Source organism: Eschrichtius robustus, chromosome X, assembly GCF_028021215.1.
Source record: "Eschrichtius robustus isolate mEscRob2 chromosome X, mEscRob2.pri, whole genome shotgun sequence".
Classification (NCBI taxonomy): domain Eukaryota; kingdom Metazoa; phylum Chordata; class Mammalia; order Artiodactyla; family Eschrichtiidae; genus Eschrichtius; species Eschrichtius robustus.
Window position 1 is genome coordinate 119,513,031 of NC_090845.1, and position 14,511 is coordinate 119,527,541.

Below are 14,511 nucleotides of genomic sequence, written 5' to 3' on the forward strand. Positions count from 1 at the left end.
ATCTGTGTTACATGTGGAGACTTGACATGGATCAGCAATGGGGATGAAGGGGGAGACTCGATGTGGATCAGCAGTGGGGATGAAGGGGAAGGGAGAGAGGAGCAGAGGATGCCTGCCAGGTTTCTGTTTTGGTGTCTAATTGGTGGTACCCTTCATTGTTTCTTTCCAGAGAAAAGGGCAGTGCTTCTTGAATTTCAGTCATTCATGCACCACCTTGGTGATTTTTGCCACATCTGAGGCACCTGTATTATTATTTATCCATCATTTATTTTTTTTTGGCTGTGCTGCATGGCTTGCGGGATCTCAGTTCCCTGACCAGGGATTGAAACTGGGCCCCGGCAGGGAAAGCCCAGAATCCTAACCACTAAGCCACCCGGGAACTCCCTATTTATCCATAATTTAACTTAAATTTATTTAAAAGGAAATTACAGAAATTACAGGCTTAGTGTACTACTTATATATTTTATTCATCTATTTTCAAGTAACTAGATTAAAAAGTAGAGTACAGACTGTTTTTTCACCTACTACCTAAAATTATCTCATATATCCCCAGTGATATGTATTTCTCACAGTGGGAAACATTCACATAGGGAATGTGGGAGAAAAAGCAGCAAACAACTGCTTAATTGATAATTCTTTTAAAGTAAGGGAAAAGTGACAGAAGACAGGAGTTAATGAGTAGGAGAAATTTGCATTAATATAGTCTGTGTTTGATACTCTATATGGAAGTCTATATGGAAATTTTTTTTTTTTTTTGGCCGCACTTCCCGGCTTGCGGGATCTTAGTTCCCGGATCAGGGATTGAACCCGGGCCCTCGGCAGTGAAAGCACAGAGTCCTAACCACTGGACTGCCAAGGAATTCCCTGGAATGGTTCTTTGGAACCATTTAAAGACCACATCTTTGATGGTCTGGGAAGAATAAATGGGCCAATAGGATGAAAGAGCCCCAGTTGGCCAGAGTAGCAGTAACTTTTATCAACATTTGTGGGTTGCCACCCTAAGATTACCAAGGTTAAGTGAAACCAGCAGTTGTCTTTTGTCATCCCTTTTATATATAGAGGAATGCTTTATTGAGAATTTTCTCATTCATTTTTATTTTAAGGAATTTTTTTTTTTTTGGCTGCACTGCACCGCATGTGGGATGTCAGTTCCCCAACCAGGGATTGAACCCATGCCCACTGCGGTGGAAGCATGGAGTCCTAACCACTGGACTGCCAGGGAAGTCCCTAAGGATATTTATTTTGGGTAGATGTTGATGTCCTCCTCCTTCCCCCCTTTACATGCAGATTTCCTTCCATTGCAAACTTAAAGCTGTAGGGAAGTTTCAGAAAAGTTGTTTATAGTATTTATTGTGTAATTGATCTTTTTTGCAGGAATAATTATATCACCTATTCTCAAAATGAGGTCTGGGACTCTCTGAGAACTTTTCAGGGAGTCTGCCAGGTCAAAACTATTTCCATAATACTATTAAGATGTTTTTTGCCTTCTTTACTCTCACTCTTTCATGAGTATACAGTGGAATTTTCCAGAAGCTATGTGAAGTGTGATGATGTCATCACTCTAAAGGCTAATGGAATGTGTGATTCTGTACACTTGCGTTTTAAAATTTTCTCATTTTAAGTTCTAATTTGGTCACTATGGGTAGATATAACCCTCATAAACAAAAACTCTTCAGGGTTTTTCATACTTTTTAAGAGTAGGAGTCCTGAGACTAAAAAAGTTTGAGAACTGCTGAATTAGATATTTAGAATCAAAGTGGCAAATATGGTTGTCTTATCAATAGAAAGTTTTAAATTCATTAAGTACACTAGCATTGTATGAACACCACCATGATGATTACAAAAGTAATACCTGTTTGGGGACTTCCCTGGTGGTCCACTGGTTGAGGCTCTGAGCTTCCACTGCAGGGGGCCTGGGTTCCATCCCTGGTCGGGGAACTAGGATCCCCTCATGCCGCGTGTTGCGGCCAAAAAAAAAGGAAAAAAAAAGTAATACATGTTTGTAAAACCCTCATACAACACAGAGGTATAAAGAGTATGAAGTGACAGTCTTCATATAATCCTCCTCAATTTTAATAGATTCTTTTTATGTATACATAATTTCTTAATCTAAGTGAGATTGTAATATATATATTTTTGTAATCTGCTTCTTTGTCTTTACTTAGAAGTTTATAATGGACTTCTTTCCATGTTCATTTTGTATATTATGTATATATACACACACATATGTACGGAGAGAGGGAATACAAGAATGAGAAAATGATTATACTTTTTAATAGTTTCATAATATTCCATTGTATGGATGGATCAGAATTTTTTATCCATTCCATCATGATTAGCTGTTTTCAATTTTTGTTATTAATGATGCTGCAGTGAACATTCTTTTACCTCTCTGAGTCTCATCTGTAAAATGGGAATAAGGATAATATATACCACATAGGATTGTTGTGAGGATAAATAGGATAAGACTTGTAAAGTTCTTGGAGCAGTGTCTGACACATAGTAGGCACTCAGTAAGTGATAGTTATTATTGTGCAAACCTCTGTGTACTCTTTTCTAATTATGACCTTAGGATAAATTCATATAAGTGTAATTGCTGGGTCAAAGGATATGGACTTTAAAAAAAACCTTTTCGTTGTAAAATGCAGATACAGAAAACCATACAGAACAAATATAAAGTGTAATGAATTGTTATAAGGGGGACACCTTTGTAAACCCCAGCCAGATCAAGAAATAGAATTTGGCCAGCCACCCCAGAAGGTATCCATGTGTCCCTACCCAGTTCCAACACTCTTCCTTCCCCTAAAATAACCACTATCCTAACTTTTACCCTAATCACTTCCTTGAGTTTCTTTTACGGTTTTGTCACCCAAGTCTACATCCCTAGATGCTATAGTTTAGACTTGATCATTTTATGTATCTTTTTTCAATGTTTTTTGTGAGCATTTTCAAATGCATAAACAGTTGAATGAATTATATAGTGGACACTCATAAACCCAGCACCTAGATTCTATAATTAGCATTTTCTGTGTTTGATTTATCACCTTTCTATCCATTTGTCCATTCCTGTATTACTCATCCAAACAATGGTGCATTTTCCTCTATCCCTGATTCCTTCAAATTGGTAGATGGATCCAGCGGCTTGATTAGATTCAGGTTTGATCTCCTTGGCAAGATAAAGTAGTGATGTGTTCTTTCATCAGGAGGCACATGATATCACCAGAATGTGGCACATTTGTTACAATTGATGAATCTTCATTGATACACCATTATCACCCAAAGTCCATAGTTTACATTAGTGTTCACTCTTGGTATTGTACATTTTATGGGTTTGGACAAATGTATAATGACATGTATTCATTGTTATAATATCATACAGAGTAGTTTCACTGCCCTAAAAATCTTCTGTACTCTGCCTATTCATCCCCCTCCACCTGATGTCTTTTGTTTCTCTCTTTTACTATGATAAGTGGATCCATTAATTCCTTAGAGGTTGCTGAGGCTGAAGAAACAGGAGCATGCGGAGTGAGCATTCATCAACCAGGAAGCAAAACCCTTTTCTCTTGCAGTGTCTATCCAGCGCCCTCTACTGACAAAGCTTCATTCAGTGTCAGGTTGCGAAGGAGAACTATTTAAAATATTGAAAGGGCCCAGATAATTTTCACAGAGGTCAAAGAGCATGAATTCGGGGATGAGAGGCAATCAATCAATAACTGGCACACCTTACATGCATGTACTGATCAATACTCTGATGAAAGAGACCCCTTGCATATCTCCAGAAATCTCTGTGCGGCTCTCCTCTCTCTGGTAATCTGCCCCACAAAATCTAGCCCCCTTGGCCTCTCTGGACTTCGAACTTTGTCTTCTCAACTGGGAGAGATTGCAGGGCTCTGCTTGGGTACCCTTTCCCTGCACCACAACCTGGAAATCCTCTCTGGGGAGGAAGCGTGAGGCTTCCCCTTCTCTGGGTGATCACTGTTTTAATGTTCTTTGTTGTCCAGGGTCTGAAAACTGTTGTTTCATATATTTTACCCATTTGAAAAAGTTGTTTAAGGTGAAAGAGTAAATCTAGTCTCGTGTTATTCAATCATGTCTGGAGGAGGAAGTCCAGCTCTCTTGCTTTCTTTTTGCATACGTTTGCTTCGTGTAACTTTGCCTATCCTTTCATTTTTAACTTTTCAGAATCTCTTTTAGACGTGTCTCTTTTATACAACATGTTGTTGAGTTTTGCTTTGTGGTATCTTCTGAAAAATCTTTTCCTCTTAATAGGTGAGTTAAGCCCATTTACATGTATTGATATGACATTTGCTTTCAGTTCTGTTTTATTACATCTTCTTTACTATTTTGATATTTCACATTTTATTGATTCTAAGACTCATGTTTCCCCATATTTTAACATTTATGAAATCAAGATGTGTCTTCCAGTTGATGGCATGTTAAAGGTTAATTGACAGTGTTTTTTTTTAGCAGCACATAAAATAATGATTTTAAAAAAAATTTAAAAAGAATTTATTTATTTAATTTATTTATTTTTGGCTGCATTGGGTCTTCCTTGCTGCACGCGGGCTTTCTCTAGTTGTGGTGAGTGGGGGCTACTCTTCATTGCAGTGCGTGGGCTTCTCATTGTGGTGGCTTCTCTTGTTGCAGAGCACGGACTCTAGGTGTGCGGGCTTCAGTAGTTGTGGCACATGGGCTCAGTGGTTGTGGCTCGTGGGCTCTAGAGCGCAGGCTCAGTAGTTGTGGCGCACAGGCTTAGCTGCTCTGCGGCATGTGAGATCTTCCCGGACCAGGGCTGGAACCCGTGTCCCCTGCACTGGCAGGCAGATTCCTAACCACTGTGCCACTAGGGAAGCCCGTAACGATGTTTTATAAGTGGTGGCATTTTAGATTCCATGAAATATAATATTTATTTGAAAAGTCTTTATGTGGTCTACATTTTTATTGTTGTAATTCTTCTAATATTTAAGGTTTGTATTTCTGTTATAGTCCTTTCATTTATACCTACTATTAGTCACTGTTGTTTTTTTTTTTTTTGGCTGTGCCACACAGCTTGTGGGATCTCAGTTCCCCGACCAGGGGTTGAACTCTGGCCGAGGCAGTGAAAGCCCAGAATCCTAACCAGTAGGCCACCAGGGAACTCCCAGTCACTTCTTTCTTTAGAGGGTGTTATGCAGTTTCATGATTACGTGTCTAGTTATGGATTTTTGTTTTGCTTGTTTTTTAAAAAAAAATAATTAATTAATTAATTTTTGGCTGCATTGGGTCTTCATTGCTGCGTGCGGGCTTTTCTCTAGTTGTGGTGAGCGGGGGCTACTCTTCGTTGCGGTGCATGGGCTTCTCATTGTGGTGGCTTCTCTTGTTGTGGAGCACGGGCTCTAGGCACGTGGGCTTCAGTAGTTGTGGCACATGGGCTCAGTAGTTGTGGCTTGTGGGCTCTAGAGCGCAGGCTCAGTAGTTGTGGCACATGGGCTTAGTTGCTCCGTGGCATGTGGGATCTTCCTGGACCAGGGCTCAAACCCGCGTCCCCTGCATTGGCAGGTGTATTCTTAACCACTGCGCCACCAGGGAAGTCCCTGTTTTGCTTTGTTTTAGATCCTGTTTGTAATTCCTTAAGTTTCCTGGATTGGTGCCTTTTATCAGTCCTGTAATTCTCAGCCATGGTGAGATATTTTCTTCTTTCCTTTTCAGACTCCAATTAAAGCTATGTTAAATGTTATTTTCTCCTCCATGTCTCTCTTTTGCTTTTTTTAAAAATAAATTTATTTTATTTATAAAATAAATTTATTTATTTTAATAATTTTTTTATTTAATAAATTTATTTAATAAATAAAATTTTAAAATAAATTTATTTTATTTATTTATTTTTGGCTGTGTTGGGTCTTCGTTGCTGTGTGTGAGCTTTCTCCAGTTGCGTTGAGTGGGGGCTGCTCTTCCTTCCGGTGTGTGGGCTTCTCACTGCGGTGGCTTCTCTTGTTGCGGAGCACGGGCTCTAGGCCTGCGGGCTTCAGTAGTTGTGGCTCGCAAGCTCTAGAGCGCAGCCTCAGTAGTTGTGGCACACGGGCTTAGTTGCTCTGCGGCATGTGGGGTCTTCCTGGACCGAGGCTCGAACCCGTGTCCCCTGCATTGGCAGGCAGATTCTTAACCACTGCGCCACCAGGGAAGCCCCTCCTCCATGTCTGTTAACTTCCCTTCTGTATTTTCCATGTTTTTCCTGTGCTATGTTCTTCTGGTCTATCTTCTAGACTATAAATTCTCTTTTCACTTGTTCCTTTTCTTAAGAGAAGAGAATTTTAGTAATCATCTTCTCATTTCTACAAGTTTTGTTCTTCAGATCTGCTGGGTCATTATTTGTACTTTTCTATTTCATATACATGCTTTCACACTTGTATTTGATGTCTTTAAAATATATTAAATTTGGTTAATTTTAAATCTGCTTGTGATCATTTCTGGATCTGAACTCTTTACAAGTTTGTTTCTGCTGATTCTTGCTCATAATTCCTTTTTTCTTGTATACTTCATTTTTTGGACTACATACTTATTGTTCTCGAAGATTGTTTGTGGAGTTTCTTTGAGTCCTAGGGTCAAAGTACTTTCCTCCAGAGAGGATTTTCCTTTACTTCCACAGGAGTCTTTGGGAAATACCAGTCTGGGACCACCTTAAAGCAAATTCATAACTTGAACTTTCTGGGGCCACTTTGATGATGTGAATCCAGCCTGCAAATCTATGTCAGGGCTGGTCTGTGGCCACAACTTTTTAAGGACAGTTTTATTTCTCTCCCCCGCCTCTGCCTTGTTCTGTTTAGCTTCAAGACCATCTTCCCAATAGTCCATTGGGACTATATGAGCAGGTTCACTTCTGGCTCACCTTTACCCTGAGGATGTTACTTTTGGAGGGGGTGGGTGGTCTCAGCTTAATGTTCAGAGGGTCTCATATTAGCCTTTTCACCTGGGAGGGCCTTCCCTGAGTTCCCGCCTCCTCATCCCATGAAGCTACCCAAACCCAAGTTCAAGTTTGCCCAGCTCAGCAGGTGACCTCAGGGCAGTAGCAGCATCAGTGCTCCCTTACCCAGCTGACCTCTCTGGCTTCCTACTTTCCCTTAGAATTTGGCATGGTAGTTCCTTACTTTCTTGTCACCTCATGTTGCTTTTTTTCTTTTTTAAATTTTAAAGACTTTACCTTTTTAGAGCAGGTTTAGGTTCACAGCAAAATTGAGAGGAAGGTACAGAGATTTCCCATCTACCCCCTGCCCCACCCATGCATAGTCTCCCCCATTCTCAGCATCCTCCACCAAAATGGGACATTTGTTACAACTGATGAACCTACGTTGGTCCATCACATCATAATCACGCAAAGTCCATACTTTACATTAGGGTTAACTCTTGGTGTTGTACATTCCATGCTCATGTTTCTTTTAAGGAGATATTTGTTATATTTATCATTTGTAGTTTTTAGCAGGAGATTTGGCCCAAATAAGATTGGAATTGGAAATCTAGTTAAAGTTTTAAAGCATAATTTTAATATCTAGTAGGAAGGAAACTAACATTTAATGACTTCTTTACTCTGTGCCAGGTGCTGTGCTAGGTCTTTCTGTATAATTTCTCACTTAATCCTCAACAATTTTATGAATTAAGTGATGATAGCCCCATTTTACAACTAAGAAAACTAAGGCCCAGAAAGACTCACGTACAAAAGATGGTATGTGGCAAAATCTGAATTCCATCCCAATGTTTCTTGATCCAAATTTTGATCTCTTTGTACCATACCAAACTGCCTCATATTTTTTGAGCATCTACTGGCTATTAGCTCTGAGGATATATTTGAGAAGTGCCTGGCACATAGTGGATGTTCAAAAATATTTGTTGAATGAATGAATGATCCAGACAAAATTCATAGCCTTGTGATCTACTGGGGAACACAATTTACTAGGGGATGTAAACATGTAAATACACTGAGTACAATTTGATGTGGTAAATGGCAGAGATATGAGCGGAGTGCTATGAGAGCACACAATAAAGAATTCCCTTTAGTAACTTTTCAGATTATAAGTAGAGGCTATGGCAGCAGATGAGTCTGGAGAGACAAGCAGGATTCAGATCCTGAAGGGCCTTGTTACCACTTTATCTGTCAGATTGAGTACGTGACGGTGGCTGAAATGCTTTTCATGGGCAGATTTAACCCTTACAGCACTCTGTTATGATTTCTACAGTATAGGTACGGAAACCAAGACACTGAGAGGTTAAGCAACTCGGCCAAGGTCACTCAGGCTAGCACATGCCATTCCTGAGCTTTCAACCAAGCCAGTTTGACTGTGAAGTCTTTAACCCCTATGCTGTGCTGCTTCTATTAGTACATATCACACACATACCTCTGTACCAGTACATGCTCTACTAGCTGCATTTTATTTCTCTGTATGTTTATACCATCTTTCATTTAACTGTACTGATAGACATTTTTGGTTGTTTCTAGGTTTTTGCAATTATGGACAGTATTGTGGTGAGCAGTACTTACTTTCCATCCCAAGCTGATTCTGATGCACCGCCTCAGGATCACTCGTACCGTCTCCTTTATCATCACTGTACTAAATGATCTCTAAATTTCCTTCAGGGCTATCACTCTCAATTCTGAGATTTGCAGAGTCATAATTCTTAATCTAGGAGTCCTGCATGTTGTAGATTACTCAACATGGTAATTGACAAGGCTCATTTGTACTCATTCTCTGAAGATTGAAGGCCTGGGTGACATAATAGCTAATATTTAGGCTTTCTATGCCAAGCACTGCACTGAGTACTTTACGTACATTATTCTGTTTAATCCTCTCAACAATCTTATGGGCAATCCTATTATTGTCCCCAATTTTAAAAAGGGGAAACTGAGGCTCAAAGAGGTTAAATGACTTGTCTGTGGTCATATAGCTAGTAAATGGCTGTCTGATTGCAAAGTTCATATTGTTAACCCTTGTCTTAATTTGCTAGGGCTGCTGTAACAAAGTACCACAAAATGGGTGTCTTAAAACAACAAAAATTTATTGTCTCAGAGTTTTGGAGACTAGAAGTCCGAGATGAAGGTGTCAGCAGCAGTGCTGGTTCCTTCTGAGGGCTCTGAGGGAGAATCTGTTCCATGCCTCTCTCCTAGATTCTAGTGATGGCCAGCAGTCCTTGGCTTGTGGCTGCATCCCTCCAGTCTCCTCCCCTGTCTTTACATGGCATTCTGCCTGTGTGTTTCTCTCGCTACATGGCCTTTTCCTCTTTTTATGAAGACTGGTTATATTGGATTAGAGCCCACTTGAATGGCCTCATTCATCCTAACTTGATTTTGTCTTACAGAGACCCTATTTCCAAATAAGGTCACATGCACAGGCACAGTGGGTTAGGACTTAAGCCTGTCTTTTGGCGGGGGGGGGGGACACAGTCCAACCCATCACAACTCTTATACAAAAACTGCCCCCCAAATCCTTATGGAAAAATAGTCCCTCACTCTCCGTTAACCACTGGTTCTCAAAGTGTGTTCCAGGACCACGAGCATCAGCACCACCTGGGAGCTTGTTAGACACACAGAATCTCAGGCTTCACCCTAGGCCCAGTGAGTCGGAATCTGCATTTTAACAGGATCCCTGGGAAATTTGTATAAACTTTCAAGTTTAAGAAGAATTGATCTAAGATAATTATCTTCAGATATAGTTGTGGCTACTAGGGAGTGAACTAATGAATACTTGGCTGGTAGAGAGAGTTTCACTCCGTTTTTATCTGTTTGATGCTTCTGATTATAAATGTAGATATACCCTCATTATACAAAATTTGGTAAGTACAGAAAAATCCAAAGAAGTAGAGGAAAAATTATTGCCTATAATCTCACTACCCAGAGGCGCCACAGTTAACATTCTGAAACACAGCTTCCTTCTATTTTTTCTTGCTTCATTACTTTTACCATAAATAAAGCCCAAACTCTTGATAGGGTTAAACTTTAAGTACTGATAACATTTTATTAGTTTATTTGTATTACTTCATAGTTTTGTGTGGTTAAAAATCCAGCGATGCATGCATTTGTGAATTTTACATTTGCAATATTATTCCTTTGTAACAACTATTTAAAACTGTAGAATTAACTAACATCTTAATTTTAGGCCAGATGCTCAGGGCTGCAGTTTTTATCTTATAAAAACACATTTACATTTCAGTATGCTTAATTTATAGCTCGATTTTTTTAGAAGTAATATATCCCATTTTCATTCCGTGATTAGATTTTATATTTTTTAGTTTGTAGGAAAAGTTCAAACTTCTTTCAAATTTCTTTATCTTTCTGCAGTCTGAATTCAACAAAAGTAATACTTTCTACCTCTTCAACCATGTCGATATTACCATTACATATCACGGGGAAAGTGAAACAAATTGGGGTATTGTAAGATTGGTTACTGCTAGACTTGATCCCAAAAGGTAATTATAGAATGTCTTTTTAATTAGTTCCATTAATTTAAAAATTAATTCAAAATGTAGAAGATCTCACCAGAATTTTTATTTTTAGGATACATGTGTGATATAACCTTAGACATAAAGTTTGAAAAATCAAATAGGCAGGGACTTCCCTAGTGGTGCAGTGGTTAAGAATCCACCTGCCAATGCAGGGGACATGGGTTCCATCCCCGGTCCGGGAAGATCCCACATGCTGTGGAGCAACTAAGCCCGTGCGCCACAACTACTGAGCCTGTGCTCTAGAGCCTACGAGCCACAACTACTGAGCCCACGTGCCACAACTACTGAGCCCACGTGCCACAACTACTGAAGCCTGCGTGCTCTAGGGCCCGCGTGCCGCAACTACTGAGCCCACATGCTGCAACTACTGAAGCCTGTGCACCTAGAGCCTGTGCTCCACAATGAGAGAAACCACCGCAATGAGAAGCCCATGCTCCGCAACAAGAGTAGCCCCCGCTCGCCATAACTAAAGAAAGCCTGCACGCAGCAACGAAGACCCAACGCAGCCAAAAATTAAAAAAAGAAAAAAGAAAAATCAAATAGGCAATTTTATTCCATTTAACCTATAGTAAGCATCTGAATAACATGTAATGTGAGGAAGAACTGGCAGACCTGGAAGAGAATTGACTTATTGAGGATATCCTAACTCTCTTCTTTAGTTGCTGCCATATGACAAAGAGATTAGAGTAAGATTTGTGTTTCTTCAGAGGACAATTCTAGTACCAGTGGAGTCTATTAGGCAGGTATCAGCTGGGTATAAGGAAGAATCTGCTAGCAATTAGAGCTCTCTAACATTTGAATAAGCAACCTCAAGAATTAGTGAGTAGTTAATCCCTACACGTTTGTAGGAAGAGCCTAGATGACCCAGCTCTTTGAGATTTCATAGTTAGGCACCCAGCATAGTGTCTGGTCCCTAGTAAGTGAGTGGTCCCTAGTAAGTGAGTGCTTAATGTCTGGTCCCTAGTAAGTGAGTGTCTGGTCCCTAGTAAGTGAGTGCTTAATGAATTGTAAAGGGCAATTCTGTATTGGGTAAGAGACTAGACAGGTGACCTTTAATGTTCCAACCTTAAGATTCTTTGAGGGCTTCCCTGGTGGCGCAGTGGTTGAGAATCTGCCTGCCAATGCAGGGGACACGGGTTCGAGTCCTGGTCTGGGAAGATCCCACATGCCGCGGAGCAACTAGGCCCGTGAGCCACAACTACTGAGCCTGTGCGTCTGGAGCCTGTGCTCCGCAACAAGAGAGGCTGCGACAGTGAGAGGCCCGTGCACCGTGATGAAGAGTGGCCCCCGCTTGCTGCAACTGGAGAAAGCCCTCGCACAGAAACGAAGACCCAACACAGCCAAAAATAAATAAATAATTAATTAAATAATTTTTAAAGAAAAGATTCTTTGAAACTGTAGGGTAAGAATAGTACTCTTCAATTAAAAGGGATAGAGGGGGAATATATCATACAGTGTATCAAATCATGATCCATATGGGCAAAATATTATAAAACCTGAAATATTAGGATGGGAAAAGTGATCCTTTGAAACTTATGTGAAGTATATTAAAGGAGGTAAGTGTGGTATGGTTTTCTGAACACAGAACAAGGAATTTGGAAATTTGGATTTTTGTCTCATCTCTGCTGGTTCCATTTTGGAAGTCAACCCTAAGTTCATCGAGATGAATCAGACTTCATTGTTTTTAAGCCTACTGGCCTGTTTTACTTTAGCCAAGGTTGTTCCATCTGTCACAGCTGATGGCCAAAGGGAAAGAATAGTTAGGGAATGTGCTGTGCCAAGCTTTTGACCATGGGTAGGTTAACTTGATCTCTCATAGGTTTAAATTTCCTCATCTGCAATGGGAGAGGGCTGAATTAGGAGTTTTTAATATAGATACAGATGCATCAAACCCAATTTTTATTTTATTTTATTTTTTTAATATTTAAAATTTTTATTTGTTTATTATGAGTGATATTTAGCATCATTTTACATGTTTATAAACTATCTGTATCTGTTCCCAATTTTTATTGATGTGTGTGTTTCTGGGCAAAAGTGTCCATACATTTCATTAGATGAACAGACCCCAAAAGATGAAGAACACTGGTACTTTCCAACTCTGACTTATCTTAGTAAAAAGATATTCTTTTTAAATTAGTGGCTATGTTAAAAATTTTTGAAGATTTATTTCATAAGGTGTTGCAGACAGGAAATAAAAGAAGGGTTAAAAGGATCAGGACATATTTATGAGTAACGGGGTAAATAGAGCTACTAAGAGAGGCCAGGGAATACTAACCATTGTCAAGAGCAACCGCCCATGCTTCTTTGTGTCTGTCACTTCTTATATCTGGGAACAGAATTTTAGGTTGATGGGCTGTGAGGTCTGACTCAAGTCAGGATGGCTACTCATGTTGAAAGTCATTTGGGTAGAAAGGTAGTAAACATACAAAGTATGATGCAGGAAGCTAATCTCATCAGCTATATGAAAATCACATTTAATGCTTATAATCACATCTCATATTCTCAGGCTTGGAGAGAGTAAAAAAGCCAAGAAAATCACTTTCTAGAGCTGTATTTATTTCTACGCTGCCCATAGTAATAGCTTATGTATGCATGCAGTAAAACTTTTATCTAATCACAGTAAAGCTCATTTATTTGGGCCCCCTGAGAATGACTGTGTTAAAATTCATCTTTTTCAGAATTAGGCAATCTGCTCAAGGTCATAGACGTGAGTTAGGCCTAATGGTTTTCTGGGTCTAGAGTCTTGTGTTTTCTTTCAGGTTCTGTACCTTGTTAATTTCCCTGATGGTTGCTATAACTGATCATCTCTTTTTCCTTAAAACACCTGCCGCATTTGGCTTTTGGGTTACCACTTTCCGGTTTTCTCCTGTCTCACTGGTTGCTCATCAGTCTTTTCATTTCTCCAACCTATTTTTTTTTCTTTTTTTTCATTTTTGGCCTCACCACGCAGTTTGTGGGATTTTAGTGCCCCGACCAGGGACTGAACCCGGGCCCTTGGCAGTGAGGGCATGGAGTCCTAACTGCTGGACAGCCAGGGAATTCCCTCATTTCTCCAACCTCTTAATGTCAGAGGGCCCCAGGACTCAGTCTTTTAGCTTTGCCTCTTCTTTATTTATACTCACACCTTGGCGATCTTACCCTGGCTCATCGCATCAGATACCGCAATGACGCTTAGGTCTCTAGACTTGTATATCTGGCTGTTTACTTGACCCGTCCACTTGGATGTCTAGTAGGCATTTCCAACTTAACATGTGCCCAAAAGAACTTCTAATCTTCCCTCCAAATCTGCTTCTCCTGTTGTCTTCTGCATCTCAGTAAATGGCAACTACATCCTTCTAGTTGCTCAGGCCCCCAAACCATGGCATCACCCTTGATTCCTCTTTATCATTCTTCATTTATATCCTACATCTAGTCCAACCCTTTGGCAGATCATAGGCTCTAATTTTTTTTTTGGCTGCATCGCGCGGCTTGCAGGATCTTCGTTCCCTGACCAGGGATCGAACCCGAGTCCACAGCAGTGAAAGCCCTGTGTCTTAACCACTGGACAGCCAGTGAATTTCCCATGTGGCTCTATTTTTAAAATATATTCAGAATCCACCACTTCTCATCACCTCCACCACTATCAGCTGGTCCAAGACATGGTTATATCTCACATGGATTGTTGCAAAAACCTAGTTGGTCTCCTTGCTGCCAGCCTTGTCTTCTCACAGTCTGTTCTCAATATAGCATTCAGAGCATTCCTTTTTAAATTTCAGCTCGTGTCAGTCCTCTGCTCAGAGGCTTCCAGTGACTTCCCATCTTAGAGTAAAAGTCAAAGTTCTGAAAATGGCCTGTAAGGCCTTATACAACCGATATATAAGGCCAGTGGTTTAAAATAGGGCTTCTACCTTGATTAGAGATCTTAACACAATTTTTGCTGCATAATCTCTCTCATATGAAATGCAGATCTTTCCTGTACTGGGTTCAGGACCCATACTTAAACAGTGAACCTTGATATGCATTATCATGCAGTAATTTAATTTTTCTCTTCAATGTTAAGTTTTG

At 40.0% G+C, this 14,511-nt stretch overlaps 1 protein-coding gene across 1 annotated transcript in view; it reads left to right on the plus strand.

The window, feature by feature from the left end:
- LOC137756440 (transmembrane 9 superfamily member 2-like) overlaps positions 1 to 14,511 on the plus strand; it is a 109,340-nt gene that overhangs the window by 21,609 nt on the left and 73,220 nt on the right. Inside the window, 1 exon segment of the mRNA XM_068532696.1 lies at positions 10,304 to 10,431. Coding sequence (XP_068388797.1) covers positions 10,304 to 10,431 — 128 coding nt within the window.